At 50.9% G+C, this 17196-nt stretch overlaps 1 protein-coding gene across 2 annotated transcripts in view; it reads left to right on the top strand.

Annotated features, from left to right (window-relative positions):
- Positions 1-17196, top strand: part of RAB11FIP3 (RAB11 family interacting protein 3) — a 103001-nt gene that overhangs the window by 48213 nt on the left and 37592 nt on the right. For both annotated transcript variants that reach the window (XM_050774677.1, XM_050774676.1), the window contains exons 3-4: positions 4407-4501; positions 15796-16007. In XM_050774677.1, coding sequence (XP_050630634.1) covers positions 4407-4501; positions 15796-16007 — 307 coding nt within the window. The remainder of the gene's footprint in view (positions 1-4406; positions 4502-15795; positions 16008-17196) is intronic.

Here is a 17196-nt window from a genome sequence, read left to right as displayed (position 1 = left end):
GGAGGTGCTGGGGCGTCAGGGAGGAGGTCCTGGGCCGTCTGGGAGGGGGTCCTGGGCCTTCTGGGAGGAGGTACTGGGCCGTCTGGGAGGGGGTCCTGGGCCGTCTGGGAGGGGGTCCTGGGCCTTCTGGGAGGGGGTGCTGGGCCGTCTGGGAGGAGGTGCTGGGGCGTCAGGGAGGAGGTGCCACCATGGCATTGGACACATGGCCTCTGGGGCTGCGGGCTCTGCTTTGCTGTTGTGTAATTTGATGTCATGATTTATGTTCCATTAGGAAGGAGAGTGAGAGTAGAATAAAATGAAATCGAATGGAATTATTTCATAGCACTTAGAAGAAAAAAAAATGTGATCACCCAAACCGCACTTCAGCCGAGGTTCACTTCAGGTGTTGTTACCTCTGTTGTGGCTGCGGCAACCTGTGTTGTCTGTCAGCCCTGCTGCGTCAAGGAGTGGCCAGCAGGATGTGCTGGCCTAGTTTGCAGGGAAGCACAAGGAGGCTTTACCGTCACAGCCACAGGCCTTGTTTCAGGAATAGAATGAGATAGAGAGGGAATTGTTCCAAATAGGCCATTGCTGTGTCTCACACACCCCTCACGCTCTGGAAGAATAAGAGAAACGCACACGAAAAATTCCCAGCTAATTGAAAATTGTTTTCGTTGTTATAGAGAAAACTGATATGAGGATGGTATTTAGGTCCTACCAAGAATATTAAAATGCCATCTGTGTTCATATCTTCGCTCTGCCCTCTGGGGCAAGACCCTCAGATTGTTTGCCCACTGTCAGAACCTGAGCTCTCATGCACTGTGTCCAAAACGCTTTGCTGTGTTTTGAAAGTTTTTAATTCTGTGTTTCAGTGTTTGGAAGTGCAGGCAAGACTGTTAGCATTTTACTTTTTATTTTATTTTATTTTTTGAGACGGAGTCGCGCTCTGTCGCCCAGGCTGGAGTACAGTGGCGCAATCCCAACTGACTGCAAGCTCCGCCTCCTGAGTTCACGCCATTCTCCTGCCTCAGCCTCCCAAGTAGGTGGGACTACAGGCGCCCGCCACCACACCCGGCTAATTTTTTTTTTTTTTTTTTTTTTTGAGACGGAGTCTCGCTCTGTCGCCCAGGCTGGAGTGCAGTGGCCGGATCTCAGCTCACTGCAAGCTCCGCCTCCTGGGTTCATGCCATTCTCCTGCCTTAGCCTCCCGAGTAGCTGGGACTACAGACGCCCGCCACCACGCCCGGCTAGTTTTTCATATTTTTTTAGCAGAGACGGGGTTTCACCGTGTTAGCCAGGATGGTCTCGATCTCCTGACCTCGTGATCCGCCCATCTCGGCCTCCCAAAGTGCTGGGATTACAGGCTTGAGCCACCGCGCTCGGCCCCCGGCTAATTTTTTGTATTTTTTAGTAGAGACGGGGTTTCACCATGTTAGCTGGGATGGTCTCCATCTCCTGACCTTGTGATCCGCCCGCCTCGGCCTCCCAAAGTGCTGGGATTACAGGCATGAGCTACCGCGCCCGGCCAACTGTTAGCATTTTAAAATGTAATTTAATTTTTTAATTTTTAATTTATTATCATTATTATTATTATTATTTTTGAGACAGTCTGTCTGTAGCCCAGGCTGGAGTGCAGTGGTGTGATCTTGGCTCACTGCAACCTCCACCTCCTGGATCCTGGTTCAAGCGATTCTCCTGCCTCAGCCTCCCAAGTAGCTGGGATTACAGGCACGTGCCACCATGCCCAGCTAATTTTTATATGTTTAGTAGAGACAGGGTTTCACCATGTTGGCCACTATGGTCTCGAACTCCTGACTTCGTGATCTGCCCACCGCAGCCTCCCAAAGTACTGGGATTACAGGCGTGAGCCACTGCACCTGCCTATTTTTTATTATTTTTAATTTATTATTTATATGTGTATTTATGAGCCAGGGTCTCACTTTGTCACCCAGGCTGAGTGCAGTGGCGCGATTTCAGCTCACTGCAGCCTCCACCTCCCAGGCTCAAGTGATTCTTGTGCCTCAGCCTCCCGAGTAGCTGGAACTACAGGCACCCACCACACCTGGTTAATTGTTTTAGTGGAGACGGGGTTTCACTATGTTGGCCAGGCTGGTCTGGAACTCCTGATCTCAAGTGATCTGCCCGCCTCAGCCTCCCAAAGGGCTAGGATTATAGGCATTAGCCACCGTGCCTTGCCTTATCTTTATTTTTTGTAGACACAGGATCTTTGCTATATTGCCCAGGCCAGTCTTGAACTCCTGGACTTAAGCAATCCTCTAGCGTCAGTCTTCCAAAGTGCTGGGATTACAGGTGTGAGTCACCATGCCTGGTCTCCACTTTTATTTTTTCTTTGCAACAGGGTCTTGCTCTGTCACCCAGGCTGGAATGCAGTGGTGCAGTCTTGGCCAGTTGCATCCTCTGCCTGCCTGGCTCAAGCCTCCAGAGTAGCTGAGACTACAGGTGTGTGCCACCATGCCCAGCTAATTTTTTTCTTGTCTTTTTTTTTTTTTGAGACAGAGTCTTGCTCTGTCACCCAGGCTGGAGTGCAGAGTGGTGCGATTTCGGCTCCCTGAAACATCCAACTCCCAGGTTCAAGTGATTCTCCTGCCTCAGTCTCCCAATTAGCTGAGATTATAGGTGTTCACCACCATGCCCAGCTAATTTTTACTATTTTTAGTAGAGATGGGGTTTCACCATGTTGGTCAGGCTGGTCTTGAACTCCTGACCTCAAATGATCCTCCCACCTCAGCCTGCCAAAGTTCTGGGATTACAAGTGTGAGCCACTGCACCCGACCTAATTTTTGTATTTTTTGTGGAGATGGGATTTCACCATGTTGCCCAGGCTGGTCTCAATTGCCTGGGCTGAAGCAATCCACCTGCCTCAGCCTCCCAAAGTGCTGGGATTACAGGTATAAGCCACCATGCCTGGCCCCAACCTTCACTTTTAAAATAAGTGATTGACATTAGAATAGATTGTGTTAAAGATATTGAGTAAGTACTGCTATGTTGTAAGTAGCTGGTATATTTTAAGCAAGTAGTTGAATTAATAGTGAGACAGTGTGAGGACACCTAAGTGTCTTCTGTCACTCACAGGCCCTGGAAGGTGCTTTGACCTGTGAATATCACTGAGAGGCTGGAAGCCACTGCCTTTTCCTACAGGAGGAGAGGCAGGTGCTGCGGGATGGGTTGTGTTTGCAAAGTGATGACTGTAGCTAACGTAAGAATTATAGCTTCTCACGAGAGGATAGCTTTTCCTTTAAAGTTTTTCTCATTTTTTTTTTTTTTTTTTTTTTTTTTTGAGACGGAGTCTCGCTCTGTCAAAAAAAAAAAAGAAAGAAAAGAAAATCTCAAATCACTGCAAGCTCCGCCTCCCGGAAAAGTTTTTCGCCATTCTCCTGCCTCAGCCTCCCAAGTAGCTGGGACTACAGGACCCGCCACCTGTTGCCCGGCTAGTTTTTGGTGCGATTTTTCAGTAGAGACGGGGTTTCACCGTGTTAGCCAGGATGGTCTCGATCTCCTGACCTTGTGATCCGCCTGTCTCGCCTCCCAAAGTGCTGGGATTACAGGCTTGAGCCACCGCGCCCGGCCTCCTTTTTTTGTTTTTTTATAAAACACTGATTCTCTCGATAGACCTTGATAAGCAAAAAAAAAAAAAAAAAAAAGAAAAGAAAATGAAATTGCGCGTGAGCCCAGCACCCAGGAAAAGATGTTTTCATATTATTTCATCATACCTACACCTTCTCATGTAAATGTTTTTAAAGGTTTAAATCTGGTTTTGGGAGGCGGAGGCAGGTGGATCATGAGGTCAGGAGATCAAGACCATCCTGGCTAACACAGTGAAACCCCGTCTCTACTAAAAATACAAAAAATTAGCCGGGCTTGGCGGCGGGCGCCTGTGGTCACAGCTACTGGGGAGGCCAAGGCAGGAGAATGGCGTGAACCCGGGAGGCGGAGCTTGCAGTGAGATTGTACCACTGCACTCCAGCCTGGGCGACAGAGCGAGACTCCGTCTCAAAAAAAAAAAAAAAAAAAATCTGAGTGGTACCTAACATTTATTAAAGGCCATGAGCAGTTTTACAGAGCTCAACATCTTGCTCTCTCTCTTTTTTTTTTTTTTTTTTTTTGCAGCGCTGTCTGCTTCTTTTAAGAAATAAAAAGTTTTCCTCCTACCTCCGCACCTCCTCCTCAGAATTCTCTCCAGAAGCCTTGTTCCCATGGGGAATGCATCTCTGACCCGTCCACAAGGCTGTTTTCTCTCCCTGAATTTCTCACATTCACTCCCTTGCTTGTCTTGACCCCCGCAGGGTCCCCAACTCCCACACATCTGTCCCTGGGGGCCTCCTTCCCTGGGAGCCCTGAGGCCACCAGGGGTCCTGTCACTGGGTGGCTGTGGGTGACGTGTTGAGCACGAGGTCTTCTCCCTGCAGATCCCGACGGCCAGTGCTACGGTGGCGTCGCTTCTGCCCAAGACGAGGAGCCCCTGGCCTGCCCGGATGAGTTCGATGACTTCGTTACCTACGAGGCAAGTGGTTTTCACCCAGGAGCTTGGGGGAAGTCTGGCATCCCCCTCTTCCTTTATGCCCTGCGGCTTGTGCCTCCTGCTCCCGGGCTGTCTTCTGTAGAAGCTGGCGTGAGGCCTCCTGCCCTGTGTGCACCGTGGGGATGTGTGGCTGTGACAGGAGGCCCACAGTTGTCTGTCCCGCACGTCCTCTCAGCCTGGGCAGGAGTCCTCCCCCAGGGCCTGTCAGCCAGCAGAGGCGGGTGGGCAGTGACGTCACGACCACCCGCTGCCGGGCTCCAGGCACAGGTGGAGCAGAGGGCTTGGGAGGATTCCTTTTGTCAACTTGCAAATGATTTTCTGTGTTTGGGGATGCCTGACTAACGCCTGCCCCTGCTTGGCTGTCCTCCACCCTGCTCCCAGATGCAGCCAGGGTTGTCACAGTGACGTGGTGTCTCCTGTCACTGTGGGTCCCTTGTTCTCAACATAGCTGGGGAGAGGGTCTTCGAGCATAGTCGTGGTGGACAGAGTGTAACCGTGTCCACCGGTCTGGAGGGTGGGATTCCAGGAGAGCCATGTGGCTGCCGCAGAAAATGCATGAAGTTGAACCTGAGCCCTTGGGAACCGCGGGGAAGGTGGAGGTGGCAGCCGCCAGTCCTGGTCAGCCTGCTGCCGAGCAAGGGCACCAGAAGGGCTGAGCTGCCGGCCATTGGGGCCTGAGCTTCTCAGGTCAGTCCTCTGTGCCCTGACTTCTCGAAAGCTGAGGCTGGCACCGGGTAGTTTTTGAGTTGCTTCTGGATGCCACTGGACAGTGGGAGCCATGGGATTGTACTCCGTTCCCTGCTCCAAGAAGCTGCCCCAGGGATTAGTCACCCTCAGGTGGGCAGCTTCCCTTCTGCCCACATAGACCCCAGGAGTGGTCCTCCCTTAGAGCGGAGTCCTGGTTATCAGCTGGGCTGCAGCTTCCGGAGCCAGGGTGCCCACTGTGGGTCCCACGTTTGGCTGTGCCTTTCTGCATATGAGGCAGCGGTGAGGTGCTGGCTGAGAGGGCGTGTAGTTGGAGTTGGGCCCTCTCGCATGGCTGCGGTGTGTGGAACATGCTGGGAGACCCCAAGACTGCAGACGGCAGCTCCTGGGCCTTGAGAAGGACCCGGCTTCTTCACGAGGAGACACCCAAGGTCCTGCAGGGTAACCCGGAGGCCTTGGTCTGCAGCATCTGGGGAACTGTGTTCCTGGGCGTTCATGTGCCTGGGCACTCTTTCTCACTTGTGTCTGTCTTTTTATCCCCCTCTCATGTTTGTTAGGGCGTTGTTGATTTTTTATGTCCTATGTATGGTGCAGTGGCTGAAGAGTGGCCTCTCAAAAGATACATCCACCCAGAAGCTGTGGGTGTGACCTTATTTGGAAAAAGGGTCTTTGTAGATGTAGTTCATTAAGGATCTCAAGATGACATCATGCTGGTTTGGGCCCTAAATCTAGTGACAGGTATCCCTGGAAGACGAGAGACACACAGGGAGAAGGCAATAGGAAGACGGGGCAGAGACTGAGCCAGGGAACTCCGGGGGCTCCCAGAAGCCAGCAGAGGCAAGGATGCGTCCTCTCCGAGAGCCTTAGGCAGGAGCCAGCCCTGCTCACACCTTGGCTTTGGACTTCCAGCCTCCAGAACTGAGAAAGGATAAACTGGTGTTTCTTCAAGCCCCGTGGTCTGTGTTAGTTTGTTACGGCAGCCCTGGGCATGGATACCTTGAGTTACATTACTCGAGGCACTGAAGGCACCAATGCATTTTATCCTTAAAGGCCTGTGTGGTCTGAAGGGCGTGGCCGAGCCTCACGCTGGTCACTTCAGAAGGGTGGGAACCTGACGTGTCAGAGTGAATCTCATAGTTTTAGATCCTGATTTCTTTTTTAGAATGGAAGGGCAGGTCTAGCCCCATAGGGTCGGTGGTTTTTTCTAAAACAGCTCGTGCCCTCAGTCTCTTGCCTCAGCACCTGGGTGGCTTGCCGCCCACAGGAAGAAAGGTTTTTACTTAAAAAAAATGAATATACTTCATGTTTTAGAGCAATTTTAGGTTTACAGAAAATGGAACATAGTGTAGAGCATTCCGGGACCAAATACTGATACATTATTATTTGTTTTGTTTTGTTTGAGACAATCTGCTCTATTACCCAGGCTGGAGTGTAGTGGTACGATCTTGATCTTGGCTCACTGCAACCTCAGCCTCCTGTGCTCAAGTGTTCCTTCTTTCTCAGCCTCTCCAGTGGCTGGGACCACACCCAGTAACCACCACGCCTGGCTAATTTTTTGTATTTTTTTTTTTGTAGAGATGGGGTTTCACCATGTTGCCTAGACTGGTCTCAAACTCCTGAGTTCAAGTGATCCACCCACCTTGGCCTCCTAAAGTGCTGGGATTACAGGCGTGAGCCACTGCACCCGGCCTGATACATTATTATTAACTGAAGTCCATAGTTTAGGGTTCACTCTTGGTGGTGTATATTCCGTGTTTTGACAAATGTAGAATGACAGGTCCAGCATTACAGTGTCACAGAGTCGTTTCGGTGCCAGCTCATCCCCCATACCAGCCCCCACAACCACCGATCCTCAGTGTCTCCACAGCTCTGCCTTTTCCAGAACGTCACGGAGCTAGAACCATCTGGCATGCAGCCTTTTCAGATGGGCTTCTTCCCCTTAGTCAATGTGCAGTTACAGTTCCTCCATGTCTTGCTTTGCTTTTTAAGGGTGGGATATAATTTTCCACAAAGTGGAATTCGATACTGTGAAACTTATGGAAAGACTGCTCTTTTAAAAAACAGCTTGTACATCACATCATCTTTAAAAAAAAAGTCTAATAAAGATATGAGTGGGGAGTATGTGTGTTCCATCCAGATACCCTATTCAGGGACCCTCCACTGCTGATCTTCAGGCAAATAAACCTTTAATTGATTGATATTCTGAATGGTTCCAGTCAGACCCATTTCTTTTTACTGGGAACTCGCACCGTGGTGGTCGGCTGAAGTGTGCAGTTAGTCATGGCCGAGCTGGTGGGTCTGTGGCTCGCAGTGTCTTCCCAACGATCCTCTCGGCAGGCAGCTTGTAACGGAAAGTTGCTCCTGTGGTGTCTGAGTAAGCGGGGGGAGTGGAAGGGGATGGACTGTGGTGCCGCTGAGTTCCTGGGCATGGTGATGTCTGAGGATCTGAGCAGGTGGAGCCCAGGGGGTGGTGCTGTTTGTCAGGGTTTCTGGAAGAGCGAAGGGAAAGTCAGGGAGTGTAAGGCACATCTCCCAGAATCGTCGGGCTGTGCTCTCTCCTATCCTCCCTCCTTCTCCCACTACCGGTGGTGTCTGGAGCAAAGAGCTGCCTTAGTGAAATGATGGGGAAATGTGTCTTTTGTACAAACCATTATCAGCTTAGGAAGCCAAAAACAAAAGCCACTCTGTTTTGAGCCCTGACTAACTAACTGTTTGTTAAACCAGCAAGGACACTTCCTGAACTTTGCCTCCCGCTGCCTGGGCAGCACCAGCAGGAGGGTTATTAGAGTGTGTCTGGGAGCAGGTTAAACTTTCTCCTAGGTGGTGGTGTGCCTCCTGGTGAGCACACAGGCTTTGCAGAAACCCCAGCATGACAAGCAAGTAGGAAGGTGACGTTGTTTGAGAAAAGCCAGTGACCCGGTTGGGACGGAGACACGATGGGGAGCCCAGAGCCCATCTCCAACAGCATGCGCTTCCTGGAAGCTGTGTACAGAGCCAGGCGCAGCCTGTGAGGCCACCCAGGCCAGCATCTGAGGGTAAGAGGAGGCAGTAGTGTGCACTGTGCCCAGTGTTCCTATTTCTGTGGTGGAGAAAGGCTCAGGGAAGAAGGAACTGTGACGGGGACAGTGTTGGCCCCACTTGAGTTATTGATGGCTCTGAAAGTTATTGATTTTCTCTACCCGCTGGTGATTTGGGTGGAGGACTTGTTAACTAGTGAATGTAACGTTTAGACATAGCGACGTTTTCTAACATGCACTTTGATTTTCAACTGAGTTCCTCTGAACATTGGTAATTTGTAAAAATGTTAAAAAGTTGGTAGCATAGACTCGATGGCTTCTGGGCAAGGCCAGGTCCTAGCTGGCTGGCAGATAAAATAAACTGCCGGGGCCGGTGTGAGCTGTTACTGCGTTTTATCCAGGAGGCTGGGAGTGAGCAGGCACCGTGCTCTGAGGTACGTTTTTGTCTCTGGAAAGGGAGGTGATGGCTGCCCTGGAAAACTCCATACAGGGAGGCCTTGAACCACAGAAACCAACCCGCAGGCCTCAATTTGGGAGTGAGCAGGTACGGGCGGCTCCTGTGAGCTGAGCTCTCCGGAACCCCCAGGGCATCCAGCCAGCCAGGGGCTCTGAGTGTCAATGGTGATGGCGTGGAAGTGGACATCCGCAACCCCAGAGCAAATAAAGGGGTGGGTGTAGTGACCAAAGTCGCTGAGGAGTGGAACTGTTCATCTCTGTGGGATCTACAGTGCATGGAGCCACTCTGCAATGGCAGGGAGGCCCGGCTTACTTTATTTTTTGTTTTTTATTTTTTATTTTTTATTTTTTTAAATTAATTAATTTATTTTTTTTTTTGAGACGGAGTCTTGCTCTGTCACCCAGGCTGGAGTGCAGTGGCCGGATCTCAGCTCACTGCAAGCTCCGCCTCCCGGGTTTACGCCATTCTCCTGCCTCAGCCTCCCAAGTAGCTGGGACTACAGGCGCCCGCCACCTCGCCCGGCTATTTTTTTGTATTTTTTAGTAGAGACGGGGTTTCACCGTGTTAGCCGGGATCATCTCTCGATCTCCTGACCTCGTGATCCGCCCGTCTCGGCCTCCCAAAGTGCTGGGATTACAGGCTTGAGCCACCGCGCCCGGCCGTTTTTTATTTTTTATTTATTTTTTTTTTTTGGAGACGGAGTCTCGCTCTGTCGCCCAGGCTGGAGTGCAGTGGCGCGATCTCGGCTCACTGCAAGCTCCGCCTCCTGGGTTCACTCCATTCTCCTGCCTCAGCCTCCCGAGTAGCTGGGACTACAGGCGCCGCCACCTCTCCCGGCTAGTTTTTTGTATTTTTTAGTAGAGACGGGGTTTCACTGTCTCGATCGAGCCAGGATGGTCTCGATCTCCTGACCTCGTGATCCGCCCGTCTCGGCCTCCCAAAGTGCTGGGATTACAGGCTTGAGCCACCGCGCCTGGCCCTTGTTTTTTATTTTTTAAATTCTTTTTTGAGATGGAGTCTCACTCTGTCACCCAGGCTGGAATACAGTGGTACGATCTTGGCTCACTGCAACCTCCACCTCTCAGGTTTAGGTGATTCCCGTGCCTCAGCCTCCTGAGTAGCTGGGATTACAGGCGCCTGCCACCACACCCAGCTAATTTTTGTATTTTTAGTAGAAACGGGGTTTCACCATGTTGACCAGACTGGTCTTGAACTCCTGGCCTCAAGTGATTCACCCACCTTGGCCTCCCAAAGTGTTGAGATTACAGACGTGAGCCACTGTGTCCGGCCCTCAGGCTTACTTTAGAAATGAGGAGGTGAAGGTGGGCCCAGAACGGAGTGTGTGAGTCCTAGGCTTGGCAGGGAGTCCGAGTTTGTGCAGTGTCTGCCTCGTTATTCCTGTGTCTGTGGAGAATTATTTCCGTTCCAAACCATCCTTTCTAAGCTCTAAGGAAGTACAGGTGCCTCTAAGGAGGCACTGGCTTTTCCTGCAGGGGCATCATCCTCAGCTACAGGTCTGATAGGAACTCGGTGAAATAAGTAGGCCCCACTGCCCGACCTCCCTCCCTTCCTAGGAGGACAGACGCTCTGCTCAGGGCTCCATGAGCTGTTTGAGAGAAAATGTGGGTTTGTTCTTAGAAACGTCAAGCTTCCTGTTGGGGACTCAGGGTCCACTCTGTCTAGGGAAGGGCATCGGGCATCCGTCAGAAGTACCAGTCCGTTGGCTTTTTAAAAGCTGGTCCAAGGTCAGGTGCGGTGGCTCATGCCTGTAATCCCAGCACTTTGGGAGGCTGAGGCAAGAGAGTTGCTTGAACCCGGGAGGCGGAGTTTGCAGTGAGCTGAGATTGCACCACTGCACTCCAGCCTGGGTGACAGAGCAAGACTCTGTCTCAAAAAAAAAAAAAAAAAAAAAAAAGAAAGAAATTTTAAGCTGGGCATGGTGGCTCATGCCTGTAATCCCAGCACTTTGGGAGGCCAAGGTGGGCAGATCACGAAGTCAGGAGTTCGAGACCAGGTTGACCAACATGGTGAAACCCTGTCTCTACTAAAAATACAAAAATTAGCTGGATGTGGTGACTCCTGCCTGTAATCCCAGCTACTCAGGAGGCTGAGACAGAATCGCTTGAACCTGGGAGGTGGAGGTTGCAGTGAGCCGAAATTGCCCCACTGCACTGCACTCCAGCCTGGGTGACAGAGCAAGACTCCGTCTCAAAAAAAAAAAAAAAAATTAGGCGTTGTGGCAGGCGCCTGTAATCCCTGCTACTTGGGAGGCTGAGGCAGGAGAATCAATTGGACCTGGGAGGCAGAGGTTGCAGTGAGCCGGGATCATGCCACTGTACTCCAGCCTCGGCGACAAGAGCGAGACTCTATCAAAAAAAAAAGAAAAAAGACATTTTAGGCTACATACTGAACCACTGAACGTGATGTTGTAATAACCACACTTTTCAGAGTCGACGGCAGGTCTTCCTGGTGCCTCTGGGGTGAGTCTTTATCGCTGACAACTCTGGGGCAGTGTGGCCCCTGTGAGTGTGCAGTCCTGTTGGGGTAGCTGGCAACTGCCCTCAAACCATCTCGGACCTGTGCGCTGGGCTTCGCATCCCACCCGGTCATGCCTTCCCCACAGACCCAGCCTCTGACAGACATCCTGGGCCTGCCTGCTTTTCTGGCCACTCCCGCCTTTTCCTGCCTGGCATCCTGCAGGCCCAGCACAGGCCAGCCCTGTCCTGAGTGGACCCTGGGCCCTGCCTTCCTGCAGGAGCCGGAGCTGCCTGGGGACGGTGAGTAACATGAGAGCTGGAGTCTCTTACAGTGCTCTCCTGGTTCTGGATTTTACAGGGGATGCTTTTGAGGAATGACTTAGTTTTTATGAATTACTTCCTTAGATCCTAGGGGAGATTGGATTTTCCCCTGGAAGTGTAAGTCCCATAATTGGACACCCAGAGTAAGTACACTCCACAGCACTCCCTGTTCCCTCATGGCTCTAGAAGCAGCTGGCAGGGATTTTCCACCCACCAGTGACACTTGCACCCTGTTTCTGTGCTTTGAAAAGCACCTTCCTGGGTTGTCTTTCTTGGTGCCACGAGGTGGCCACCTTGTGAGACGAGAATTTATAACCCCGTTTGCGGCAGGGCTCCAAGTGGTTGAGTCATGTGTCTGAGGTCACATGGCTTTTAATAAAGGGGCCAAAGATGGAACTGGGGCCTCCTGCAAGCACGCCAGGCTCCTGGCAGCTCGGCCTAGCCCTTCATGTCTCTTCAGTGAGGCTCAGGTGGGTGCAGCCTGGGGTGGGACCCTCTGGTAGCCCTTGCAGGTCTTAGCACACTTTGTCTACTTTTTTTTTTTTTTGAGACGGAGTCTCGCTCTGTTGCCAGGCTGGAGTGCAGTGGCATGATCTTGGCTCACTGAAACCTCTGCCTCCTGGGTTCAAACAATTCTCCTGTCTCAGCCTCCTGAGTAGCTGGGACTACAGGCGCACGCCACCACACCCGGCTAATTTTTGTATTTTCAGCAGAGACAGGGTTTTACCATATTGGCCAGGCTGGTCTCGAACTCCTGACCTTGTGATCCACCTGCTTTGGCCTCCCAAAGTGTTGGGATTATAGGCATTAACCACCGCACCCAGCCACTTTGTCTGCTTCTTACGATACTAGAACCAGAGTGCAAAGGGCGTCTTTTTCTGCTGGGACTGCAGCTTTTCTGAGATCTTGTTTATTTGCAAATTGTTAACCTCAGAGTCTTCTGAGCATGAAATGTTGGCCACTTTTCCTAACCAGCAATTTCATTTTCATTAAGGTTGAAATTATAAATTGAAAATGTTGGCTGGGCACGGTGGGTCACGCCTGTAATCCCAGCACTTTGGGAGGCTGAGGTGGGCAGATCTCTCGAGGCCAGGAGTTCAAGACCAGCCTGGGCAACATAGCAAAACCTCATCTCTACAAAAAATACAAAAATTAGCTGGGCACAGTGGTGCATGCCTGTAATCCCAGCTACTTGGGTGGCTGAGACACAAGAATCACTTGAACCTGGGAGGCAAATGTTGCAGTGAGCTGAGATGGTGCCACTGCATTCCAGCCTGGGTGACAAAGTGAGATCCTATCTCAAAAAACAAAAACAATTAGAAAAAGAAAAAAATAAAATGTTCTGTTTAATAGTTCTTTAGTTTTATGTTCATTTGTACAATTCATAAATATTTACTATCTACCTATGCCTGGTCCTATGTTAGGTGCTAGACACTTAAGAGTAAAAACAAGTTGGGTGTGGTGGCTTATGCCTGTAATCCCAGCACTTTGGGAGGCTAAGGCAGGCAGATAGATCACTTGAGCTCAGGAGTTTGGGACTAGCTTGAGCAATGTGGCAAAACCCCATCTCTACAAAAAATACAAAAATTAGCCGGGTGTGGTGGCTCGCACCTATAGTCCCAGCTACTCAGGAGGCTGAGGCAGGAGGATTGCTTGAGCCCAGGAGTTTGAAGCTGCCGTGAGCCGAGATTGCACTACTGCACTCCAGCCTGGGTGTCAGAGTGAGACTCTATCCCAGAAAACCAAAAACCAAGAAACACAGCAGTAAAAACAATTGGTTGCGATGGCTCATGCCTGTCATCTGAGCAGCGTGGAGGATCACTTGAGGTGAGGAGTGGGAGACCAGCCTGGGCAACAGAGTGAGACCCTGATTCAAAATTAAACAAATAAACAAAGAACTGAGCCAGGTGTGGTGGCACCGGTAATTCCCAGCTACCGCTAGATCCTGTCTATTTTATTAAAGTAAAAAGAAAAAAAATGACTCTGCCAGCCTCAGTAGCTCACACCTGTAGTCCTAGCACTTCGAGAGGCCAAGGCTGGTGGATCACTTGAGCACAGTTCAAGAGCAGCCTGGAAAATATGGCAAAATGCCATCTCGACAGAATTTCAAAAAATTAGGCATGGTGGCTTTTGCCTGTGGTCCCAGCCACTCAGGAGGCTGAGGTGGGAGGATAGATTGAGCCCAGGAGATCAAGGCTGCAGTAAGCTGAGGTTACACTGTTGCACTCCAGCCTGGGCGGCACAGAGAGACACTAGCTCAAACAACAATCAAAATTACTCAGAGTGCCTTGTTTTCTGCTTTCAGACATGTACCTATTTTTCATTTAAAAAAATGTTGAATTTGGCCGGGCATGGTGGCTCACGCCTGTAATCCCAACACTTTGGGAGGCCGACGCAGGTGGATCACCTGAGGTCAGGAGTTCCAGACCAGCCTGGCCAACATGGTGAAACCCTATCTCTACTAAAAACCCAAAAATTAGCCAGGCGTGGTGGTGCACACCTGTAATCCCAGCTACTCAGGAGCCTGAGGCAGGAGAATCTTTTCAACCTGGGAGGTGTAGGTTGCAGTGAGTGGAGATTGTGCCACTGCACTCCCGCCTGGGCAATAAGAGTGAAACTCTGTCTCCAAAAAAAAAAAAAAAAAAAAAAAAAAAAAAAAAGATGATTTGTGTTTTACTCATTTTATTTTCATTTTTGAAATAGAGGCTCACTCTATCGCCCAGGCTGGAGCTTAATGGCGCAATCTCGGCTCACTGCAACCTCTGCCTCCCAGGTTCAAGCCGTTCTGCTTCAGCCTCCTGAGTAGCTGGGATTACAGGCACGTGCCACCACACTTGGCTAATTACATTTTATTTATTTATTTATTTATTTATTTATTTATTTATTTATTTTTGAGACAGAGTCTCGCTCTGTCGCCCAGGCTGGAGTACAGTGACACAATCTCGGTTCACTGCAACCTCCACCTCCTGGGTTCAACCGATTCTCCTGCCTCAGCCTCATGAGTAGCTGGGACTGCAGGCACTTGCCACCACGCCTGGCTAGTTTTTGTATTTTTAGTAGAGATGGGGTTTCATCGTTTTGGCCAGACTGGTCTTGAACTCCTGACCTTGTGATCCGTCTGCCTCAGCCTACCAAAGTGCTGGGATTACAGGCGTGAGCCACCATGCCCGCCTATATTTATTTATTTTAATGTAATTATTTTTTTTTTTGGAGACAAAGTTTTGCTCTTGTTGCCCAGGCTCGAGTGCAGTGGCGTGATCTCAGCTCACCACAACATCTGCCTCCCTGGTTCAAGCAATTCTCGTTCAAGCAAATACTCAGCCTCCTGAGTAGCTGGGATTACAGGCATTCACCACCATGCCTGGCTAATTTTGTATTTTTAGTAGAGACGGGGTTTCTCCATGTTGGTCAGGCTGGTCTTGAACTCCTGACCTCAGTTGATCCTTCTGCCTCGGCCTCCCAAAGTGCTGGGATTACAAGTGTGAGCCACTGCAGCCAGCCATTATGTTTATTTTTAATTAATTAATTTTTTTGAGATGGGTCTCTATCACTCAGGTTGGAGTACAGTGGTGTGATCACAGCTCACTGCAGCCTTGACCTTTTGGGCTGAAATGGTCCTCCTGGCTGGGCATGGTGGCTCACTCCTGTAATCCTAGCACTTTGGAAGGCTCAGGTGGGTGGATCACCTGAGGTCAGGAATTTGAGACCATCCTGGCCAACATGGTGAAACCCCATCTCTACTAAAAGTACAAAACTTAGGCATGATGGTGCATGCTTGTCTTCCCAGCTACTCGGAAGGCTGAGGCAGGAGAATCACTTGAACACAGGACTCGTATGTTGCAGTGAGCTGAGATCATGCCACTACGCTCCAGTCTGGGTGACAGAGTGAGACCCGGTCTCCAAAAAAAAAAAAAAAACCCCAAAAAACAAAAAGCAAGCTCCTCCATCAGCCTCTGCAGTAGCTGGGACTTACAGGCAGGTGCCACCACTCCTGGCTAATTTTTGTATTTTTGGTAGAGACAGGTTTCACTTTGTTGGCCAGGCTGGTCTTGAGCTCCTGGGTTCAAGGGATCCACCCACCGGAGCCTCCCAAAGTCCTGGGATTACAGGCGTGAGTCACTGCGCCCGGCCTGAATTGTGTTTTATAAGTAATGTCCCTGCTTAGAGACGGTTGGGACTTCAGCGTCAGACCCCTCCCTCCACACTGCCCTCTCCAGGGCCTTGCAGCAGTGAGGTGTGGGGCGTTGGCAGTTCCCTTCCCAGCTGGTGCCTGCTGACTGCTGGCGCACTCTCTCCTAGGCCAACGAGGTGACGGACAGCGCGTACATGGGCTCCGAGAGCACCTACAGTGAGTGTGAGACCTTCACGGACGAGGACACCAGCACCCTGGTGCACCCTGAGCTGCAACCTGAAGGGGACGCAGACAGTGCCGGCGGCTCGGCAGTGCCCTCCGAGTGCCTGGACGCCATGGAGGAGCCCGACCATGGTGCCCTGCTGCTGCTCCCGGGCAGGTCTGTACCCCGCCACCAGCCTCCTGGAGAGGCCTTTGGGATGTGGCACCTGTGGAGGTGTCTAATGGGCAGACTGGGATCTTGGAGGAGTGCGTGCTGGCTAGTATCCATTACATGGGGGTGGGGCTTGGCCCTGCAGTAGCTCCTGACCTTCCTGGGATGAGCCCACATCACCTTGCCCACCTTGCCCGAGCGGTCTCCCTGTTCCAGCTGAGTTTCCTGTGGTTTCCAGTGTTGCTCAACATCTTTAGCTGTAGAGAGAGAACTTATAGGAGAAGTGGATGTCTCAGCAGGGTTTTGGAACCCATTCACCTTTGCAGCACCCCTGTGGAGGCCATGTTCTCTCCCCACCTGTCCCCCACCCTCAGGATTTCTGTAGCCCCCTGTATTTCGAGCTAGTTGGGGCTGGAGTAGAGGGAAGGGCAGAGTCTGGGAGAAGGTCAGATCAGGGAGGTGTCCGGTGGCTCACGTGGACCTGAATCAGTGCTTTCAGTGTTGCCCCTGCTACTGGAAAGCCCGCTCAGCATGCTTAAGTGTAATTGTGAAGCAAAAATTAAATTCTCAGCCCCCCAACCAACTGATGGACCCCTCTCTCAGCCTCAGACATTGCTCAGCCAACCTGAAAATCTAGTTCAGGCCATCGTTAGGGAGGTCAGGCAGGCCTCATTAGGCCCCTCCCTTTGGAATTCAGGCCCAGCTGACCAGCATTCACATTAAACAGAGACTGACAAAGGTGGACTTTTTATAGCAGCCACAGCACACCACATTCCAGTTTGACTCTAGTGCAGCATCACAAGACAGGTGGCAGGCCCTGAAAGAAATCCAAGTATTTTACCCCAAAATATCTATTTATTTGACATATTTCAGAATGGTCCTATAGGACTGTCTCTTGTGGGGAAAGTCTGCACCCTGTAGAGAATCTCCTCCCTTCCCAGGTCTTTTCCCTGATGCAGGAGGGAATGAACTTGGAGTCTGGCACCTTCTCAGGTCTGCTGCCTGCTGTCTGGAGGCCTCATCTGCTTGATAAAGCCTTGGTCTCCATAGCCCCTTATCTTAAGCGGAGGCATTCCTTGCTATTGATTCCAAGTCTTTAGAGAATAACTCTTTCAAACAGTTGACAATCAGAAGATCTTGGCATCTGCTTATGACCTGGAAGCCCTCCTGTCCCCCACTTAGAGTTGTCCCGTGT

This window comes from Macaca thibetana, chromosome 20 (assembly GCF_024542745.1).
Source record: "Macaca thibetana thibetana isolate TM-01 chromosome 20, ASM2454274v1, whole genome shotgun sequence".
Lineage (NCBI taxonomy): Eukaryota > Metazoa > Chordata > Mammalia > Primates > Cercopithecidae > Macaca > Macaca thibetana.
Note: the sequence above shows the minus strand (reverse complement) of the source record. Positions and strands in the feature narration are given on the sequence as shown.